The 23,148-nt window shown below is 36.2% G+C and overlaps 1 protein-coding gene across 1 annotated transcript in view; it reads right to left on the bottom strand.

The window, feature by feature from the left end:
* Positions 1-23,148, bottom strand: part of LOC149542678 (uncharacterized protein At5g03900, chloroplastic-like) — a 219,102-nt gene that overhangs the window by 50,705 nt on the left and 145,249 nt on the right. Inside the window, exons 10-11 of the mRNA XM_089797557.1 lie at positions 2,146-2,232; positions 1,982-2,045 (exon numbers count right to left, since the gene is read on the bottom strand). Coding sequence (XP_089653683.1) covers positions 1,982-2,045; positions 2,146-2,232 — 151 coding nt within the window. The remainder of the gene's footprint in view (positions 1-1,981; positions 2,046-2,145; positions 2,233-23,148) is intronic.

Here is a 23,148-nt window from a genome sequence, read left to right as displayed (position 1 = left end):
TAAGAGGACGATAAAGATATATATTGAAGTTTATAATTTAGAAAAGATGTAGAGTGCATATGAAGCATATCCTTGATGTGTGGTAAGGATTAGATAAAAGAAAATTCAGATTTATCAAATCTGATGTGTGTGTGTGTGTGTGTGTGTATATATATATATATATGCCAGAATAATATGAGGGAGTAAATGTGTTGTGTGAATTAAGAGATATATGTACCAGAGGCCCATTGATTAGATAAATTGCAATGTTATTGAAGAAAATTGAAAAAGAATATGTGCAGATGTGGAAAAGGACTTATGCAGAAATGAATAATAGAATGAAGAAGAGAAATCTATGCAAATTAAAGTATCCATTGTCAGTTGAAAAGCAACATAGTCAAGGTGAAAAAGCAGTTCAAGTAGAATGGTTTGGTGCTCACGAAGACAAGTAGAGGGAGTTGGTTCTTCCAGTAGGTCGGTGCCTATGGAGTGTGGGAATTGGAGCTTCTAAGGAGTCGGTGCTCATAAGCACAGGGGTTGGAGCCTCTAGTAGGTTGGAGCCTACAAAACATTATAAAAGAACATGCTAATATAGAATGTAATTATTTTGCCATGGTTTTCTCCCAGATTGGTTTCCAAATAAATATTGTGTTATTGTGCATGATGGTTTCTTTCAGTATTTGAAGTTACTTGTGTGGATGAAAGTTTTAAATTACAAAAGTTATTATTATACTGATTCACAACACCCACTCGCTCTCAGTATGATTATGTGCTCTTCACCATGGAATTAAAGAAGCAATTATTATGGCTGCACATGGAATCTAAGGGACAAGTATGAAAAGGAGAATTCGTTCCAGACGTGCATGAAATCAAAGCAGCAACTCCAATAGAAATATGTGGCATCAAAGAAACAATCACTATGGTTGCTAATGGAAAAAAACGAATGATTCTACACATGAATTGAATCACAGTAGCACAGTCAAATATGGAACAAATTCCATTTGACTTATTATCATGCTTAGGGGACAAATATGTCAAGGATCGATGGCATGTTCACTAGGCATATCGTAGTATGAAGTGATGGAGATACCAAAATGTCTCTAAGAAGGGTTCACATGCTGCTATGTTATTGGTACTCTTGGCCTCATGGGCTGTTTTTGTCTTGTGGACATTCTCGTTTTAATTAGTTATATTGGGTCACATGTATAACTCGCATAACTATCTGTATTATTGAGCAATGAGTCGCCCTATATTGGGATAAACACCTTACCACTTACTGATGTTTTTAGGTAGTCTATATAGAGTAGGTGCTGTCGCTATAATGGGATGTAAAGAATATTGTATGTGTTTGGGTCTCATGTTAGAGATATGGCCTAAGATGGCTTCTCTGCCCTGATGTGGTTTTCTATCTCTAAGTATAATGAAATTACATCATCTTAGCTCACAAAAGTCTCTAATATTGTGTGTGATCTCCTTGTTTGTCTTGATCATTCTACTATTACATGTTTGGATGCTATTAGAGCTTCACATTGATAGCAAATACAAGATATTGCGCTTGCATTAAGTTTTAAATTATGCATTCATTTGACTGAGAAAACACAATAGCCCTTTAATTTGACTGAGAAAACAGAATAGCCTTTCTAAGGTTCAGAACTACTGTAAAATGGTGAAAAGGAGTTTGTGAACGATAAACCAGAATACCACAGAAGTGTAGAAAATGCTAAATTTTAAATCACACCAAAACCTTTTTGATGTATAGAGCATTATTATAAAAAACTGAGGATAATGACTGCAGAATATTAAGCTATTTGCATCTTTTGTTAATGCATGAATTGCTTGTGACTTTTTAAATTAAATTAAATAAATCACATTATGTAATTAAAAAAGATTAAGTTTATCATAATGAAACTTAATTTAATAAATACACAATGGATTTGCCAATAAACCAAACAAGCCTTCTGAAACAAAAATGCATCATTAATAAGAAGGGCTCAACAAAGACCTGAAGTAGGGGAAATATGTTGATGACAAATGAAAGAAACCCTCCTCGCATGATTCCAATTTCCCTTCAAAATCAACAAGTGTTCAAACATTATGAAAGGAGGAATACAATATGAAAATGTAAAACCACAGAAGAAGGAAAAACTCTGGAAATTAAGAATGTACTTCAGCATGCTTCCTAAAACAATAACTCCAGCAAGGTTGAGGCCACCCAAAGCAATCACCATTGCTTTTTCTGTTCCACCTGCTTTGCTGCAGAATTTCACATGATTTTAGTCAATTGACAAAGATTCACTTTCACAATATTTTCTCTTTACTCAAATTTCCAAAACAGAACAATAGCAGGTTTTAGCTTAAAATGTAACTATTTTTCACATAACTCACTTTTGGACATCCTCCACACCTAATAATTTGTTTGCATCCATATTCATCCAATATTTCTCATTATTATTAATTGTACACTAGACAAAAATCAAACCATTATTGTACAACTCACATCTGAACATGTTGCACCCCTAACTATTTTCCACCAAACTAAATACTGCATTCAAATAGTTCAGTGAAAATTATTTGACTCATGTTACCTGATACTCCTTTTATAGATCACTAAAATTTGGTGTTAGGGGCACCCCTCCTAGATGATATAGGGTAGGCTAAAATGATTCAAGTTGCAATAAGGATCAACAGATCCATGCACGAGCCCATCTTGTATGGCCATTTGACACAAGGTGTAAGTATAAATCAGTGTAACGTGACTTGCCACGAGTTAGGCGAGTCACCACCGGCCTACCGAGTCAGAATGACCCATGACCCGTGAGCGGCAGGTCAGGTGACGTAACTCGCCTAACTCGCCTGACCCGCGGGTCATGAGCCACTTGACCTTGCCGTGGCAGCAGACGCCCAATTGGGTTAAAAAATGACACAATGTTTTTTTAAATATTTTTTTGTTCTATGTTATGCTTATAACCCTAAAAAGCCTTTCATAACACTCTATTGTGAGAAGAAGAAAGAGAGAGAGAGGAAGAAGAGAAATAGAGTGTCATTGTTTTGCACCCAGCTAAAAGGAAAAGGAGAAAAACTTACATTTGTGACATTGGAGCTTGCATTTAGATCATCAAGGAGTTTATAGGAGCTCTTCTCAACACTTCCCAAAGCATTTGAAAGAGGTAAGAGTTGATTTTTTAGATTTTGATGATTTTTTTCTCTATGCTTATGGGTTTTTTGGATGAATTTTTTTTGTATGTTTATGGGTTTTTTCTTACTTTAGATCTTCATAAATAACAATGCTTGAATAGTAATATTTGGTCTAAAATGTCTTATTGGAGCAACTTTTACATTTTTCCTTACTCATAATGGCTCCTAGAGGTAAAAAACCCAAGCTCTCTAAAGGCAATAAAAAAGATGAGTGTTGGAAGTACACCATAGACTTTCCAGGTAGAGCTAGAACTCAAACAAAATGCCTATTTTGTAAAACCGTTAATAGTGGGGTGATAAATAGATTGAAATACCATATTGCTGGCATACATGGTCATGATACTGAGCCTTGTAGAGCTGCAACTGTTGAGGCTCAACGTTTTTGTTATGTTTCCTTAGAAAAAAATGAACAAGAAAAGGAATTTAAAAAAAAACAATTAGCAGAGTTAGCTCAGATTGGTTCCAATCCCCTTCCACGCTCATCTGGAAATGTTTCTAAGTCAGTAGGTTGTGTTAGAGAAGGTTCTTCCCTTCCCCCCTATCATCCTAGTGCTTCTACTAGTCGTACTTCTTCTACATCTATTCCTTGCACTGCTAGTGGTGCTGCGGTTGTTGCCCCTTCTAGTAGTACTAGCTTTACCTTTCGTCCTAGAGTCAAAAAATTTAGGTTGGACAATTTTTTTGTACCTCATTCCACTCCTGGTGCACAACCCTCACTTGAGAGCTTGGGCTGGAATAAGGAGATACATGAAGCTGGAATAAGAGCAATTTGCAAGTTTTGATTTTTTTGCAACATTCCATTTATAGCAGCCAGGTACTTCAACTTCATTTATATTTGATTGTTTTACATTTTAAACTTTTAAGTTTTAAAATTTAAATTCAATTTTATACTTTTAACTTGATGTTGAAAATTTGAAATATGCTAATTAAAATGTTTTTATAAATGTAACAGGACTCCTTATTGGTAGGGGATGATTGATGCAGTTTTCATCTATGGTGCAGGGTTTAAAGCCCCCACTGAAGATGAGTTGAGTGGCCCTCTCTTACTAGATATGGTTGAGGAGATGAAACTTGAGTTGGAGGACCATAGAGAGATTTGGAGCCAAAAGGGGTGTACCATTATGACGGATGGATGGACAAATAGGAGGAATAGGACTCTCCTGAATTTTCTTATTTCTAGCGGAGGTAATTCATCATCCTCTACTTCTTGAAGTCTAAAAAATTATTGTATTATTGAATAACGAAAATTTTGTTTTATTGACTATTGATTCTTGAATGATAATTATTTTGTTTAATTTTCACTTTTAGGATCCACCATGTTTTTGAGGTCTATAGATGCTTCCTCACATGTGAAAAATGCAAAATTCTTATCTGAGGCTACTGAGGAGGTCATAAGGGAGGTGGGGGAAGAGAATGTTGTCCAAGTGGTGACTGATAATGCAGCTAATTATGTTGTTGCAGGTAAAATTTTAACTTCTTTCTAAGTTCTAAAAAAATTATTTTAGTTTTTCATTAAATTTTGAAAATTAAACGTTTTTTAATACATCAAAATTTTCCTTGTTTACTAACTAATTTAAAACTGTTGCAGGAGAACTTTTGATGGAAAGACACCCAAGAATCTTTTGGACTCCATGTGTGCTCCATTGCATCAACCTCATTTTAGAGGATACTAGCAAGCTTGAATGGGTGAAATCATGTGTTGCTAAGGCCACAAATCTTTGTAAGTTCATCTATAAGCATGCCTTGGTCCTCAGCACTAGGAGGCAATACACGAAGGGAAAGGAGTTGGCTCGTCCTAATATCACAAGATTTGTCTCTAATTTTATCACACTAAAATCCTTCCTAAGTTCAAGGTTAGCTTTGAGGTGCATGTTTGTTGGTCCAGAATGGAGTTCCTCCTTTGCCACCAACCCTGCAAGGATAGATGCAACAAAATGCATTTATGATGTAGAAGGTTTTTGGGAGCCATGTTCAAAGATTGTGGAGGTAATTTAAATTTTAAAAGCTTAAGTCTTAAAATTTTATAAAATAATTTATCTCATACATATTTTTGTTTTATTTTTATTGTGCAACTTTGCAAAGTTTCATCATTCACTAAATTGCTTTTTTGTTTAATTGTTTTGTAGATCACTGAGCCCCTTGTAGCCCTCTTATGAGTTGCTGATGGAGAGAAGCCCTCTATGGGCTACATATATGAGGGCATGGATAGGGCCAAGGAGGCTATTAAGGTCAAATATGTAAGAGTTGAGGAAAACTATGGCCCTATTTGGGACATAATTGATAGGAGAAGGAAAAATCAGCTTCATAAGCCCATCCACACAGCAACCTATTACCTCAATCCGGCATACCGTTTCCATGAAGATTTCAAGGCAGATGAGGAGGTTCTTAGTGGCCTATACACTATGATATTGAAGATGGCCACTAATGCCACAAATATATTGCTTGAGATGGATGCCTATAATAATGCATTAGGGCCCTTTTTTCAAGTCAAATTTGCAAATAAGGTCGTACAAAATTGCAGCCAGGTAAAAATTACAGCTTAAGCCTTATACAATCTAGTTTCTAAATTTTTAGCTTTAAACTTTGAAGTTCAAATTTTGAAATGAGACTAATATTTTTTTCTTTTCTTTTTTTCAAAATTCAGATAGATGGTGGCAAACGTTTGGGCCTTCAACCAAAAACCTTCAGCAAATTGCCATCCACATTGAGCCAGCCAAGTAGCGCTTCTGGATGTGAGCACAACTGGAGCATGTTCAAGCACATCCAGTCGAAGAGGCATAACAGGTTGTCTGTGGAGAAAATGAATAGGCTATTCTTTGTACATTACAATCTGCGCATTAGGACCAAGGAGATTTTGGATAGTGACACCTCTTTGATTACTCTAGAAGAGGTTGATCCAAAGTCTAAGTGGATCACTGAGGCTAATGATCTTGTCTTTGATGATGAGGACCTATAGTGGGTTGACTAGGCAAATAGAGAGGGTTAGGCTGAGGCTGTGGCTATGGCAACAAAGGACCAGAGAACTCCAATTGTTCCTAGTGGCACCTCATAGGCATTGGCAAAGCCAGAGACTACAGATGATCCTAGTTGCACCTCACAAGCATTGGCAGAGCCAGACTACAGTTGATCCTAGAGGCACCTCACAGGCTGATGCTATGGCTAATTAATCATCTAGGACCTACCTTAGACGCCTTACTAAGAGGCATTTTATAGATTATACTGAGCTTAAGGTTGAGGTTGAGGTTGGGGATGAGGATGAGGATGAGGATGACCATGATAGTGATGATGAGGATGAGGATGAGAATGAGGATGAGGACCAGGAGCCATAGCTATAGTCTTGTTTTAACTTTTTGTTTAACTTGGAATATGATCAGATTTTGGAACATTTGATGATGACTATTGAATCTTGATGTGTTGGATTTCATAATACATATACATTTTGATGGGTTGCATGGATTTATCATTTTATATATGATTCTATGTTTTACTTTTATAATATTTCCTTCAGCTACTGTTTAATTACTAGCAATATAGTATTTAGCAATTTGCCTTTGTAGTATTGTACTTATGTAATCGATGTATGTTTGACTTTTAACTTTAAGTATGTGCATTATGATCAAATTATCTTCTATTTAATGATGTTATTGTGTATTTAAGCTTTATTCAATAATGGGTGCATAGAATGTTCTTTAAATCCTAAAAAATCTCAAAATTTTGAGGTTTTTTCACTTTGCCGAGCCACCGCCGAGTCACTTCCGAGTCTAAGCCAGGTCATGAGTCAAGTTACCTTTGCCGAGTCTGAGCCGGGTCCGAGTCACGTTACTTTGGTATAAACCTTGGTCCAACCAAGCCAAAAGGGCATGATGTGATGTTTTTCATACTTTGGCATAGTCTTAGGATGTAGGCAGTCATTTTGGATCCTCATCAAGTCTTTAGAACAATGATTGGTGCAGAAGTTGTAAAATATGTAAATGTTGTCAATGTTGCATAAAGCAACATTGACAATTTTTGACAAAAACTTGCAAACTACCTTCCCAATGATAACTTGAATTCAAAAGGCAGTTGAAACCATTGGGAAAGGTATATATAGCCTTCTAATGGCCTAGGGAAGGTAGAATGATGATTGCTGAAGATTTAAATAATAAAACAGTGATTTTTTGTGCAATTTCTTTTTCTGCATATTGTATGTGTACGGATTGGCACATGTGATCAATGTCCATGGCAGGATAGTGTTCTTCCTTAGCTTTCATTTGCACTTGGTCACATTGTCTGGTGTGGAAAAATAAGGGAGAAATCTTGGTTTTTCTGTAAGCAGTCACCAAACCCTCATTACCATAATGGTTTCTAACAAAAATGGTCATAACTTGACTTTTCACAATTGGATCTGTATGGTTCTTGGTGAAAAGAAAGCAGGGTCAATTCTCTTATGGATTCCAAAGGCCTGGCACCGGTAAACACTGTTTGCTATTTTTAAGAGCAAGCCCTAGACCCAACATCCCTGTGTCCTTCAATAGAAATCAGCAATAGACGTTGTTACAATGAACAAAATACAGTTGGGGGATTCAATCTAAAGGTGGTTTTGGAATTAGGGTATGTGTTGGGAGATGTCTAATTGATTAGGCAAGTTTGAGCAATCCATTTGTTATCAGTTGTTTTGTAATTTGAGAATAATTAGCGATATTAGGCCTGTCAGTACAATAGGGGTTTACGGGTATATAAAATGAGTCTACCCTGATGTTATGGAATCCTATAGAACTTTGAAATGGATATCAGGAATGTATATTTGTTCAAGGGGTTGTGTGAGATATTTCAAAGTTAAGTTGCAAAACTCTTTTAGGGCGACCTAATTGTTTTAGGCCTTTCCACTAGCCTCATAAGGGCTATGAACCTTGTGAAACTTTGGGAGTCCAACAAGTGGACAATTCTCTATTCATTGGTCATCCTAAAGGTGTCCAAAGTGGTGTTTTTCTTTTTCTTGGTGTTTTGGGGACATTTCCATGTTTTGCACTTGAATAAGGAATTTGGTCCTAAACATGAAACTTGCCTCATGTGGATCTATGCATAGGTTGATCAGTGAGGTCCCTTATGTCAGTTTGAGCCCTTGGACATGAAGTTGGGATAGTAAATCAGTGATTGAAGCTAAGGAGTTTAGAGGTTATCATTTGAGGGTAATTTTGTAAAAGGCCCACAATCATACCTTTTGCAATGCTCTCTGAATCAAGTGGTATCAGAGCATAGAAAGATCCTTAAGGAGAATGATTTCGGTACAATATGTCAGAGGGAGAAGCAAAAACTAAAAATATACCCCTGAGGGTAACCAATGCAGAACTTGCAAGGATTGTGAGACAACAGATGACAGAGAAAAAAGACTTGACAAGAGAATTGGAAAAAATGAAGAGTAAGGTTGATAAGGGTGGTGTTAACTCTAGGATGGTGAGAAAGGGAGTGAAGAAGAGCCCCTTGAGAAGGAAGAAGAAGATGTTTTTGTGGACTAGAGACCCCTCCTAAAAGCCTTGAAGTTCATGGGAAGAAGAACTATGGATGGAAAATTAGATCTGCCAGTGTATAATTGGGAAGATGGACCCTAATGCAGTCATAGATTGTATAGACTCCTTCAAAAGTTCTTTTAAATGTGAAGACAACCCGACCACCAAAGGGTGAAGATAGCCAAATCTAGGCTAAAGGGATCAGCCGTAACATGGTGAAACTTCACTCAAGATGAATGAGTGAAGCAAAACAAGAATCCAGTATCTACTTGGAAGAAGATAATAGGCTTGATCAAAGAGGCCTATGTACCAGAAGATTATAAAGTGCAACTTCATAAAAGGAGACAGAGTTCGAGGCAGAAAGAGATGGATGTCTCAAGCTATACTGAAGAACTTCAGAGACTTGCTACAAAGTCCAAGACTATAGAAACAGAACAGAGAGTGAGAAGTTAGCCAAGTATATCCATGGCTTGAGGATGAATACACAATATGAAATAAGCCTCTGTACCCCTAACATTGTCCAAAAATGCTATCAATTAGCATTGAAGGTTGAGAAGAAGTTGAAGAGGAAACATGAGCCAGGCAATAAAGGGAGAGGTTAGAAAGAGTCCCATAACAGGAGCAGAGGGATGCCCAATGGAAGGGGACAAGGTTTCAAAACTTGGTGAATCAAACTAGGAGAATACCCAAGGGGAGAACAACTACAGGGATATCTTTAGAGGAAGGAGATTCAATTCAAGGGGAAGATTTGGAGGGAGAAGTTCATAACCTTTCAAGTGTTTTAAATGCCACCAACCTAGACAAATTTGTGTCCTGAGAAGGCAAGTTCAAGTTCTCAAGGGGATAGGAGGACAAATTTGGTCAGAGAGGAAGATTGTCAAAGTGTCAACTTTCCTGGATCATTTGCAGCACCAAAACAAGGGGAGGCACTCTTGATGAAGAGACCATTGCTCAAGGCACCATGCTCACAAGAACTACCACAAAGGTCGACCCTATTTAAAGCCACATGCAAAATTGGAGGTAAAGTGTGTAAAATAGTAATTGATTTTGGTTCTACTGACAATTTGGTTTCTAATGAAGCTATAGAGATTTTGAAATTAAGGACGGTGCCACATCCAACCCCTTCTAAGGTATCATGGCTCACTAAAGGGTAACATAACATCATTGAAGAACAAGCATGGGTGGAGTTTCGAATAGGCAATAATAAAGAAAAAGTACTCTGTGATATAGTGCACATGGATGCCTGCCACTTGCTCTTGGGGAGGCCCTGGCAGTATGACCTAGAAGCCTATCATTATGGGAAAAGGAACACCTACACCATTTTGCACAAAGCAAAAAGTATAACCCTATAATCCCTTACCGGATAACCCTGAAGAACAGAAAGAACCTAAGTTCATGTTAATGGGAGGAAACGGATTCGTAGAAACCATAAAGGATAAGGACACCCCCTACTATGCTCTAGTGATTCTACCTAAACAAGATTAGAAAAAGGCAATGAAAGAGAAGGTAGAACCAAAAAGGGTGTTAATTCTATGTAACTGTGATAACGTGCTGATCTGAACAGCAGATCGTACAAGATCATGTAAAGCATGGATATCCTTATGTAGGATTTGCCTCTTTTATAACCCTATATAATTAATCTTATCGTCAGCTTATTTAGGAGCATTTAATAATGTTCAATTTGCATTGTTAGTATAATTACTATCTAATTATACTTTCCAAGAGACGTTGATCTTGGAAGATTATTATTTGTTTATTCATAAGGGCTGACCTAGAAGAGTCATGTCCTTTGTAAGGACATGCATCTTGGGTGCAATATAAACATAAGGTAAGTATGAGGATAGAGAACACACAATACACAATAAAGTCCGCTCCTCTACATTACTACCTTATGAGATTTATTGCAGGGATGAGAACATTTCCAGAATAGTAATTATACTATTGGTAACACTTCATACAAGTCTGATATACAAAGGATCATCTTCAGCAAGTAGATTAAAGGCATAATAAGTTTGGAAGTTTAGAATTTGCAGAAACTTTACATGGTATCAGAGTTCTGGTAGTCGAACCTTGGCTTTGCAAACTAACAATCAGATTTAAAATATCTAGCAACTCTTTTTACCTTCAATGGCTAGCACAATCAGACCCAAAGATAATTTTGATGGAAAAGAACACTTCGTTGCTTGGAAATTCAGAATTATGATGATTCTTGAAGACAATGATGTAATATAGTTTGTTCATAAAGAATCCAAGCGACTTGATGCTGATTCTCATAAAACTATCTCGATTAAAGGAAACAGGAAAGCCATGCAAATCATATTAGATAGGGTTAAAAATGAAATAGTACCTGTGCTAATGAAACATCAAATAGCATTTAATATGATGAATGCATTATTAAATGCATATTAGGTTAACAATGCGACTAGAACCCTTGCACTAAAAAGGCAACTAAATCATATGCAGATAAAGAAGGGAGAATCTATGAATTCATACTTCCTAAGGGTGGCTAGTCTAAGAGATGCACTTGCAAATATAGGACCATGATTGAAGACAAAGAGCTAACACTTATGGCTATAGATGGGTTACCGGATTCATAGGCAACATTCTCACAAGGAGTAAGTGCTAGAGACAATCTTCTAGACTTCAATAGACTCAAAGGAGATTACCTTCAAGAAGAATCTAGGAAACTTAAGAAAGGAGGAAAACTGAAAATTGAAAATGAAGAACTTCATGTTCTCAACACAAATTCCTATAAAGGTAAGAAGAAGAAGGGTAATCAAAGAAATGACAAACCTAAGAAAGATTTATCCAAAATAAAATGCTTCAAATGTGAAAATTTGGACACTATAGATCTAATTTCCCTGAGAATACAAAGCACCAAGTAAACTATACAAACATTACCAGGAAAGAAGAAAACTATGATCCTAAGAATCGTGTATTGTATTCTACACTATCAAATGAAGTGTTAAGCAAAGCATGGGTAATTGATAGTGGACATTACTGGATACAAAGAACTATTAGATTCAATATCATAAGAAGTTGATGGTGAAGTTCAAATCGGTGATAATTCCTCTCATTCAGTCAAAAGAATTGGGAATCACACCTTGAAACTAAAGTCAAGTATTTCTCTATATCTTAAAAGAGTACTCTATGTACCAAGAACAAAGAGAAATATAATCTCTATTACAGCAAATTGAAGATGATGGACATAATGTTGCATTCATGGATGGTAAAGTAATGACCTGGTCTAAGAACTCTTCATTTAAGAAATCAAAGTTAATTGGTCAAAGAAAGGGATTCTTGTATGAATTAAATACAAAACCTAGTCAACCTATTCAGGCCTTAACTCATGAAACTGCTGATATAAACAAGATATGGCACAGAAGGTTAGGACATCTAAATTTCAAAACCTTATCGACTATAGAGAAGATAATTACTAGTTTACCTAAGTTGAATAAAGATCATTCAAGCATATGCAAAGGATGCGCTCTGGGTAAGAATACCAAAAGTCCATTTCATGATAGCACTAAAAAACTAACAATGTTGTGGAATTCCACTCAGATTTATGTGAACCTATATCTGTTCCTTCTCTTGGAGGATTCTAGTAATATATACTTTTTATAGATGACTTCTATAGGAAAACTTGGATTTACTTCTTAAAATGTAAAGAATCAAAAGAAATCCTTAAGAAATTTAAAGAATTCAAAACTTTAACTGAAAACTTATCAAGACATAGAATTAAAACTCTTAGGACTGATAATGGAGGGGAATATACTTCAGACTTGTTTAAAGATTTTTGTAAAAAAGCAAGAATTAAGAGGGAGTGCATTGTTCCTTATAACCCACAGCAAAACAAGGTAGTAGAAAGGAAGAATAGATCAATTATAGAAGCAATAAGAGCTATGATATTTGATCAAAATTTAGATTATTATCTTTGGGCAGCAGCCTCTTGTACTGCTGTCTATATTCAAAACAGAAGTCATCACTCCCACCTTAGAGATAAAACTCCTGAAGAAGTCTTTTCTAAGGTTAAACCTAATATAAGCCATCTTAGGATATTTGAGTGCACAGTATACATATATGTTCCAAAAGAAAAAGAGATTTGAGTTAGAACCCTTCAGGACGAAAGGTATTTTTGTTGGGTATAGTGAAAAATCTAAAGCATATAAAATTTTCATACCTAGTCAGAAAAACATTGAGCCTACTAGGAATATAATATTTGAATAAGATTTAGCATTCAAAAGAGCCCTTAGTTCTGAGGATCCCACACATTTACCTAGTTCTGAAGAAAATCATGAATCTGAGTTTCAAAGGGAGAACATTGAAGAAATTGAAGATGAAATTCAAAATCTTAATCTTGAAGAAAATCAACATTCTTAAAAAAGACCACTTTGGGCTATTAAGACTGCAGAGGAAGCACAAGACTTCACTGCACCATCTAGAACCTTCAGAGAAAGAAAAAGACCCAAAAGATTTTCTAGCTATGCAGCAAACATGGGTGATTTATCTAAATCGAAACCAACCAATGTTTCAAAAACTATTAAACATATAGCTTAGAAGGATGCTATGATGGAAGAATATCATTCCATTATTAAGAATGATGTTTGGGAAATTGTTCCAAGGCCTGAAGGAAACTTTGTTGTTTCTTCTAAGTGGATATTTAAAATCAAGCATACTGCTAACGATAGCATTGAAAAATATAAAGCCAGATTTGTAGCGAGGAGATTCTCTCATAAAGAGGGAATTGATTATGACGAAACCTTTACTCTAGTTGCCAAATACACCTCTGTAAGGGTAGTCCTAGCTATTGCAACATCGAAAGGATGGAAAGTACATCAAATGGATGTGAAAACAACATTTCTGAACAAAAAGATTACAGAAGAGGTATATTTGGAACAACCTAAAGAATTTGAAACTCATAACCCTAAAGTCTTTGTTTGCAAAATCAAGAAAGCTCTCTATAGGCTTAAACAAGCTCCAAGGGCATGGTATGAAAGAATTGATATGTATCTCTCGAATTTACAATTCTCCAAGAATGAAGTTGATCCAAATGATTTACTAATAACAAGTGATGATCATGTTAGAGATCAATGCAAGAAAGATCTAATCAGAGAACTTGAAATGAAAGATTTAGGACTCCTTCATTACTTCCTAGAACTAGAAGTATGGCAGAATTCTGACAGCATCATACTTAATCAAGGAAAGTATACATTAGACATCTTGAAGAGATTTGGATGTGGAACTGCAGACCTATGTCTTCTCCAGTGGAGACTAATCTACATAAACTTAGGGAAGCAGCAGCAGAATCACCCTCATAGATTCTACTATCTACAGACAAATGATTGGGTCTCTTATGTACTTCGTAAATACAATACCTGATATTTGCTATGTTGTTAATGCTTTAAGTTAGTTTATGTGTGAGCCAAAGGAGATTCACCTAGTTGCAGTCAAACATGTCACGAGATACTTACAAGGCACTCTTAACCTTGAGCTCAAGGATGAGAAAGTTGAGTTGGAACTACATGGGTACACAGACTCAGATTGGGCTGGAAGTGTTACTAATAGGAAAAGCACTTCAAGATGTTTCAATTTAGGCTCAGCGATGATATCTTGGATATGTCGAAAGCAGGGATCAATAGCACAAAGTTCCACAGAAGTAGAATACATTGCCACAACAACGGCCTCTCAGGAAGCAGTTTGGTTTAGAAAGTTAATTGTGGAATTATTTGGTCAACCCATGAATCCTACTATTATTCATTGTGATAATCATAGTTCCATCAAGCTTTCTGTGAATCCAGGATTTCATAACAAGTCCAAGCATATTGAAATTTCTTACCATTATGTAAGAGATATGGTAGACAGAAATACTGTAAAATTAGAATACATTTGCACTGTAGATCAAACAGCAAATATTCTTACCAAACCTCTCTCTCGAGTAAAGATAGATCACTTAAGGAAAAGACTTGGTACGGTTGAATTATAATACATTTGTATTCTTTAATTATTAATAATTTTGAATTAAAATTACTATTGTCAGGCTATTGATTGTTATGGGCTTCACCATTTGTATTCATTATCTAAGAGGTGATGATGTACGAGATAATGAACACTTGTATAAAAGACATTATGAGAAATGATGATCTCTTATGAGAGATGGCGATCTCTTAAATAATGTGTTGAATGGTAGAGAACTACTATCAAATCTAGACGAGTTCAAAATCATATTGTGATGTAGACATTTCTATGTCTATGAGTCACAACTTGGATAAAGGAAGAATTTAATCATTCTCCGGATTTTTATCCTGTGCATTGGTAGATCTTAAACTTAAGATCATATTGTGATATAGGCCTACTAGTACCTATGACTCACAACATGGATAAAGGAAGAATTTAATCATTCTCCAAATTTTATCCTATATGTTACATTCCATGAAATACTGTTATCACTAGTCTAAGTGATAAGTCATATCACAGGGATAGTAATATGACATAGCATCATGTGTTCAATGATACCACATGCTTAGAAGATTTAGATAGATATAGAGTATCAATCTATGCTTATTCATCTTGATTGATGGTGCTAGATATGTTATCTCTCGGTACGATTATCAAGTTAAGAGGGAATGTTAATTCTATGTAACTGCAATAACATACTAATTTGTACAGCAGATCGTACAAGATCATGTAAAGCATGGATATCCTTATGTAGGATTTGCCTCTTTTATAACCCTATATAATTAACCTTATTGGCGACTTATTTAGGAGCATTTAATAATGTTCAATTTGCATTGTTGTTAGTATAATTACTATCTAATTATACTTTCTAAGAGATGCCAATCTTGGAAGATTATTATTTGTTTATTGATTAGGGCTGACCTAGAAGAGTCATGTCCTTTGTAGGGACATGCCTCTTGGGTGCAATATAAACATAAGGTAAGTATGAGGATAGAGAACACACAATACACAATAAACTCCACTCCTCTACATTACTGCCTTATGTGATTAATTGCAGGGATAAGAACATTTGCAAAATAGTAATTATACTATTGGTAACACTTCATACAAGTCTGATATACAAAGGATCATCTTCAGCAAGTAAATTAAAGGTATGATAAGTTTGGAAGTTCAGAATTTGCAGAAACTTTAGAAAGTGAAGTGGGCCCAAATGAGGTAAGAGACTTGTTAGATAATTTGAGCATATTGTGACTAGAGACTTGCCAGATGCCCTACCTCCTATCAGAGAAATTAGCCATAACATAGACCTAATCCCTGGTGCCACTTTGCCAAATAGAGCTGCATACAAATTAACACCTCAACAGAATGAAGAACTGGCCACCAAGAATTGTTGGACAAAGGGCTAATAACCAAGAATTGAGTCCTTGTGCAGTTCCTGCCCTATTGGCTCCAAAAAAGAAGGAACTTGGAGATAATGCACAAACTCAAGGGCCATTAATAAGATTACAAGTAGGTATAGGTTCGCTATGCCTAGAACTAAAGACTTGTTGGATTGTTTGGGAGGTACTAGGTACTATTCAAAGGTGGATTTGAATAGAAAAAAACACCAAATCAGGATAAGGATTGGAGATGAGTGGAAGACTACATTCAAAACAATTGAGAGCCTTTATGAGTGGAGGGTGATGCCTTTTGGCCTAACAAATGCACCAAGCACTTTCATGAGACTCACAAGTGAAGTACATAAACCTTTTCTTGGCAAATATGCGATAGTTTATTTAGATGACATCCTAATCTTCTATAAGACTAGGGATGAACATCCAAGGCATTTAGATTTGGTTTTAAAAAGATTATATGATAAGCAACTCCTAATCAATTTGGAGAAATGTGTCTTTATGCAGGAGGAGTTGGTTGGTTTGGGTTTTGTGATATCAGGATGAAACCTAAAGATCGATCCAAATAAGTTGGAAGCCATACTGCATTGGCCCTCTCCAAGGACAATGACTGAGGTGAGAAGCTTTCAAGGGCTTGCGACTTTCCATAGGAAGTTCATTAAGGGCTTCAGTCAAATGTGTGCCCCAATCTTGGAGACTTAAGGGAGGACAAAAATGTAGATTTGTGTGGACCAAGGCAGAGGAAGCTTTTCAAATTCTTAAAAGGTATCAAAAAAACTTGTACTTATTTTCCTAGATTTTTGAAATGGTTTTTACAATAGAATGTGATGCATCCAATATAGCCATAGATGCAGTTTTGAGTCAAGAAAGAAGACACGTCACCTTTTTCAGTGAGAAACTTAATGAGGCCAAGAGGAAATACCTTAGTTACCGATTCGCTGCTGAAATGGCCGGATGCTGGTTCTGATGCGTCCGGATGCTTGGGTGTCTTAGGATGCTCCACAGATTCTCCCTAAAAGCACATCCTGGGACTGTGGGTTCTTGGTGGATGCACTGCAGCACATCCAACAAGAATCCAAAAGCCCAAGATGTGCTTCCTAGGAGAATCCGGGAAGCATCCGAGGCCATCTAGAAAGCACCCGCAGCCAAAACGCCTTTTAGATGTCAATTTAAGCATGTATTTAATTGATGATGATGAGAATGTGGATTTTTTTGAGAATCCTTATGATTTTAAATGACTGAATTGGATTAGTGAATTTTAAGTTGAACTATCAATGCTATGGAATGGTTTTTTTTGTATATTTCTTGCATTTCTTTGCATACATAAATTTTAGTACAAATATAATATTATTATTATATATATGTGGATGTACCAAAACGCATCCAAAGTTCCAGAAAAAAATTACACGCATCAGCACTCTGCACCCGCATCAGAATCAACATCGGTAACTTAGGGAAATACTCCTCATGATTTGGAAATGTATGCCCTAGTCCAAGCATTAAAGAAGTGGGGGCATTACCTCCTGCCACAGGAGTTTGTGGTTTTCAGTGACAATCAAGCTCTTACTTTTCTGAATAGCCAAAAGAAATTGAGCCATAGGCACATGAAATGGGTGGAGTCCATTCAGGCCTATACATTCACAGCTAAACACAAAAAAGTAGTGATCAATAAAGTGGCAGATGCTTTAAGCAAGACTTTGATTGTACAAGAAGTAAGGTTTGAGAGTGTGCGAATTGATTCCTTGAAGAATATGTACAATGGAAATGAGGACTTTCATGAGATCTACAAGGTTTTTACTGAATTTTCTAATGCATATCATGTTGAGTATTCTGATTTCTTGATTCAAGATGGTCTACTATTTAAAGGTCACCAATTATGTATACTTAGATGCCCTGCGAGAGAAAACACCATCAGGGAAAAGCATTGTGGCAGTATGAGTGGACATTTTGGGTTGGACAAGACCCTAGAGCAGGTAAGGAGGTTTTATTTTTGGCCCAAGATGCAAGATGTTAGAAAGTTTTTAAGACTTGTACCATCTATCAAAAAGCCAAACGAACATCAACTAATGCAGGCCTATATCAATCACTGCCCATTCCTACAAGACCTTGGGAACGTTGCAGTATGGATTGTGTCATGGGGCTACCAAGAACTCAAAAAGGGTTTAGCATTTATGTAGTGGTGGATAGGCTTAGTAAAATGACACATTTTCTACCATGCAAAAGCACAAGTGATGACACATTTATAGCCAACTTGTTTTTCAAGGAGATAGTAAGGATACATAGACTAGCCCAAACAATTGTGTCTTATAGAGATGCAAAGTTTATTTGCCACTTCTGGAGGACATTGTGGAAGAGATTAGGCACCAATCGAACCTTTAGTTTTGGCTATCACCCACAGATAGATGGGCAAACTGAAGTGGTGAAAAGATCCTTGGGGAACTTACTGAGCTGCTTGGCTAAACAATATGGGGAAAAGTAGGATTATATCTTGCCACAAGTAGGATTTTCCTTAAATGACTCAGTAAGTAGAAGCATGGGTAAGAGCCCTTTCCAAATAGTGTATGGTCAGAATCCTAGAGGGGTGTTGTCATTAAGAGATCTTCCTCAAGATGGAGAAGTAAGTGCCCATGGAGAACAGTTTGCAGACAGTATAAAGGAGGTCCTTGATCAACTCAGAAAAGCACTACAAAAGACTTTTGAAAAGTACAAGGAAATTGCAGATAAAAGGAGGAAAGATGTAAAGTTGCAGGTAGAAGACTTAGTGTGGGCATACCTCAAGAAAGAACGATTTCCTAAAGGTAAGTATTCCAAATTGATCGTGAAGAAAGTGGGCCCTTACAAGGTGTTGAAGAAACATGGTCTTAATGTCCATGAAATTGAACTCCCCTCACACCTTGGCATTTCTCCTATACTTAATATTTCTGACCTAATACCCTATAAGGGAGATGTGGATGCAGGTTTAGAGGTGCAGGTTGAAGAATTGGAAGAGGTTGTTGCAGACATTCCACACCATGAGCCAAAGAGATCTGAAAGGGTCTTGGATACAAAGATTATTAAGAAGACAAGGAATATCTAGTCAAGTGGGTAGGATACCCTAGTGAGGAAGTTGTGTGGATGGATGAAACTGAGATGAAGAAGCATCGTACAAGCTTGGAAGACCTTATCTCAAGAGGACTTGAGATCGAACCACCCAAGTAGTATGGTGCAAGGGCACCCCTCCTAGATGCTATAGGATAGGCTAAAATGATTCAAGTTGCTATAAGGATCAATAGATCCATATATGAGCCCATCTTGTAAGGCCTTTTGACACAAGGTGTAAGTATAAACCTTGGTCAAACCTGGTCAAAAGGGCACGGTGTGATGTTTTTCATAGTTTGGCATAGTCTTAGGATGTAGGCAGTCATTTTGGATCCCCATCAAGTCTTTAGAACAAAGGTTGGTGCAAAAGTTGTAAACAATGTGAATGTTGTTAATGTTGCATATAACAACATTGACAACTTTTAAGCAAAACTTGCAAACTACCTTCCCAACGATAATTTTAATTCAAAAGGCAGTTATAACCTTTGGGAAAGGTATCTATAGCCTTCTAACGACCGAGGGTAGGTAAAGTGATGATTTGTGAAAACTGTGGTGAAGATTTGAATAATGAGACAATGATTTTTGGTGCAATTTCTCTATTTCTACATATTGTACGAACCTGTATGGTTTGGCACATGTCATCAATGTCCATGGTAGGATAGTGCTCTTTCTTAGCTTTCATTTGCACTTGGTCTCATTGCCTGGTGTGGGGAAATAAGGGAGAAATCTTGGTTTTTCTGTAAGCAAACACCAAGCCCTCATTACATAACGGTTTCTAATAAAAATGGACCTACATTGACTTTTCACGGTTGGATTTGTACGGCTTTTTTTGAAAAGCAAATAGGCTCAATGCTCTTATGGATTCCAAAGGCCTAGCGCTAGAAAACATTGTTTTCTATTCTTAAGAACAGGCCATAGACTCATCATCCCAATGTGCTCGGATAGGAACCAGCAATAGATGTTACAGTAAAAAAAATATAGTTGGGGGGATCCAATCTAGAGGTGGTTTCGGAGTTACGGTATGTGTTGGGAGATGTCTAATTGAATAGGCAAAGTTGAGAAATCCATTTGCTATCATTTGCTTTGTAATTTGCGCCTAGTTAGCTCTATTAGGCTTGTCAGTACCATAGGGGTTTAGGGGCATGCAAAGTGAGTCTGACCCTAATGGTTTCGAATCCTATAGAACTTTGAAATGGGCATCAAGAATGTATATTTGTTCAAGGGGTTGTGTGAGATATTTCAATGTTAAGTTCCAAAAACCTTTTAGGGCTACCTAATTGTTTTATGCATATCCACTAGCCCCATAAGGGTTATGAGCCTTGTGAAACTTTAGGAGTCCAACAAGTGGACGATTCTTTGTTCATTACTCATCCTAAAGGTGTCCAATGTGGTGTTTTTCTTTTGCTTGGTGTTTGGGGGACATCCATGTTTTGCACTTGAATAAGGAATTCAGTCCTAAACACGAAACTTGCCTTATGTGGATCTTTGCATAGGTTGATCATTAAGGTCCCTTATGTCAGTTTGAGCCCTTGAACATGAAGTTGGGATAGTAAATCAATGATTGAAGCAAAGGAATTTAGAGGTGATCACTTGAGGGTGATTTTGTTAAAAGGCCCACAACCACAGTTTTTGCAGTATTCTCTACATCAAAATTGTAGCCAAGTTCTAATATACAGGAGAAAGTGTTTTCTCTTAAATACATCTCTTTGTGCCCAACTGCTTGCTTCACCTCCCTCGACATATTTCATAACATAGTTTACAAAATCATTGGACTCGTCATGGATTGATCTAGACTCATGGGTCCAATGGCGAGCCGAGTCAATTCTAGTCGAGTCATTGCCTCTGGACTCGTGAGTTTGAGGCATGGACTCGAGCGAGTTAGACATCAGGACTCAGGAGTCTATAGCATGGACTCGCATCGCCCATTTAACATGTGCAACCTTGTAATAAAGTTCTTTTTTATTTATTTTTTCATTCATTTATTGTTTGTTCTTGGCCATAACAGGTTTTAGGGTGTAGGGAATTTGAACAATTAACATCAGATCGGAAAAATCATCCAAGTTTCTTTTTAATGTATAACTACGGTTTATTTCTTTTGCCGAGTCCCTACAAGTCTTTTTTGAGTCTGAGTCCGAGTCCAATTTTTTTGTTTACCAAGACAAAGAAGAGTCCAAGGTTTGCAACTACAATTCACAGTATGAAAAAGAGAAATAAGGAACCAAAATGAGCTGCAAAACAATTTGTAAGAGCCCTACTCGCCACATTGCTAAAAAAATGCCAATTTTCCAATGATTAATGTATATTACTATGTATCTAATTTGAATTTACTTTAGTAAACGGCAAATAACTCATAATAAATTTAATAGCTAATACATTTGAGCCCAATTCCTTCTCCTCTCTTAAATATGTCAGTCTTAAGGAGTATGGGAATTTCCATGTCACATGGCGCTTGACACCAACCTACAAGTAAATTTCCTCGAGACATTGGAACTGCATGTTCGTACCCATCTTGGGATTTTCACTCGAGGCATTGGAAATCCATGTCCTTACCCACCCTTGGAATTCACCTATCTTTGTGAGGATCACAGTTACTGGAAGACAAGACTTGGAAGTCTCCATTACCGGTATGGACACTAGTACCAGTACAACTATTTCTCAAAAATAGGAGATGAGGGTACTTGGAGATGACAATTTTTTTAAATAGTTTAAAGAGTCTAATACTAAATACAAAATGGTAAAACTGTAGAACTAAAAGACTAAAGTAAATACTAATAGTAATGTCACATTAATATAGAGTAAAATAGTTCAAAACTCACATTACATATCTAGTGTTTAAATATCACATATGATCACCATCATATCAGATTAATAATCGTTGAGATTATCATTACATATTTAAATTTTAAATTCAGAAATATATAGTTAGATGCTAAATGGCTCATATGTAAACAAAAAACTTAGAACTACTCCACAAAGTTATGATCCACAAATTTCAGCAAATGTCCATCATTGTTGGTAGGGTTGGTAACAACAATAAAAATAAAGAATGTTGTTTATAAAATAAAATATTATTTCTGATGTCTTTTAAGTTGTTGAAATCAAATATTATTAATGGTTGCTGGTTGGGTTGGATTCCGGAATTATAAAATTAAAATAAAAAATGTTTGTATTGTATTTAAGTTATTAAGTAAAATATTGAAATAACTTAAAAGATTAAATTACTTAATGTTTAAATTGTCATTGGTTTTGAATTAAAAAACATTACAACAAGGGCCAAAATACATAATTATTTTAATATTATATTTCAAATTTATTTTTAAAACAGGAGACTGAGAGGACTTCACTTCTTGGAATCGAAGACTCAAAGTCTTTAGGAGACTTTGTCATGAAGTCTCCAACCTTTTTTGAGGTCTCCAGGGATGCAAAATGTCTCTGAGACACGTCTCCATCTCTGAGGGGGAAGACACATCTCCTCATAACAATGGTGAGGATTTACTCTTCCTCTCCTAGATTGATAGAAACCTATCCTCTTAAGCGGCTACAATAAATGATTGAGATGGACTATTAACATTTTAATTCCTTTGTATTACAAATATATATTCGTATAATATATATTCATATAAATCTAAATATTATAATGATATATACACACATATAAGACTAACATATATTCATGATTTCATTCTACTTCTTTTTTGGTCAATAAAAGGCAAATCCCTGTTTTTTATTAATATCAAATGTATTTACTATTTTCCCCCATTTAAAGTGGGGGCACTAGGGGAAAAGAATATGGAAGAAAAACCCCATTGCAGCCAGGGACCGAAGTCCTATTTCAAACATAGAGCTGCCCAGATTGGGACTTGATGAAGGGATACCTTCTTTTACATCTCGTAATAATCCTTAATATGCAGAATAAAGGGGGCCTATCTTTTATCAAATTACATATCTGGCCCATTTGTACAAATTGAAGAAGACATAACTTTTATTTCACAATCAAACCTTATAAAAAAGTTACAATAACAGTTTACATTGAAAAGAGGAGCTCTCAACCCACTAAATATAGA

Source organism: Cupressus sempervirens, chromosome 8 (genome assembly GCF_028749045.1).
Source record: "Cupressus sempervirens isolate cs-2001-9-10 chromosome 8, ASM2874904v1, whole genome shotgun sequence".
NCBI classification, from domain to species: domain Eukaryota; kingdom Viridiplantae; phylum Streptophyta; class Pinopsida; order Cupressales; family Cupressaceae; genus Cupressus; species Cupressus sempervirens.
The sequence above is the reverse complement of the archived record's forward strand: the minus strand, read 5'-3'. Positions and strand labels throughout refer to the sequence as shown.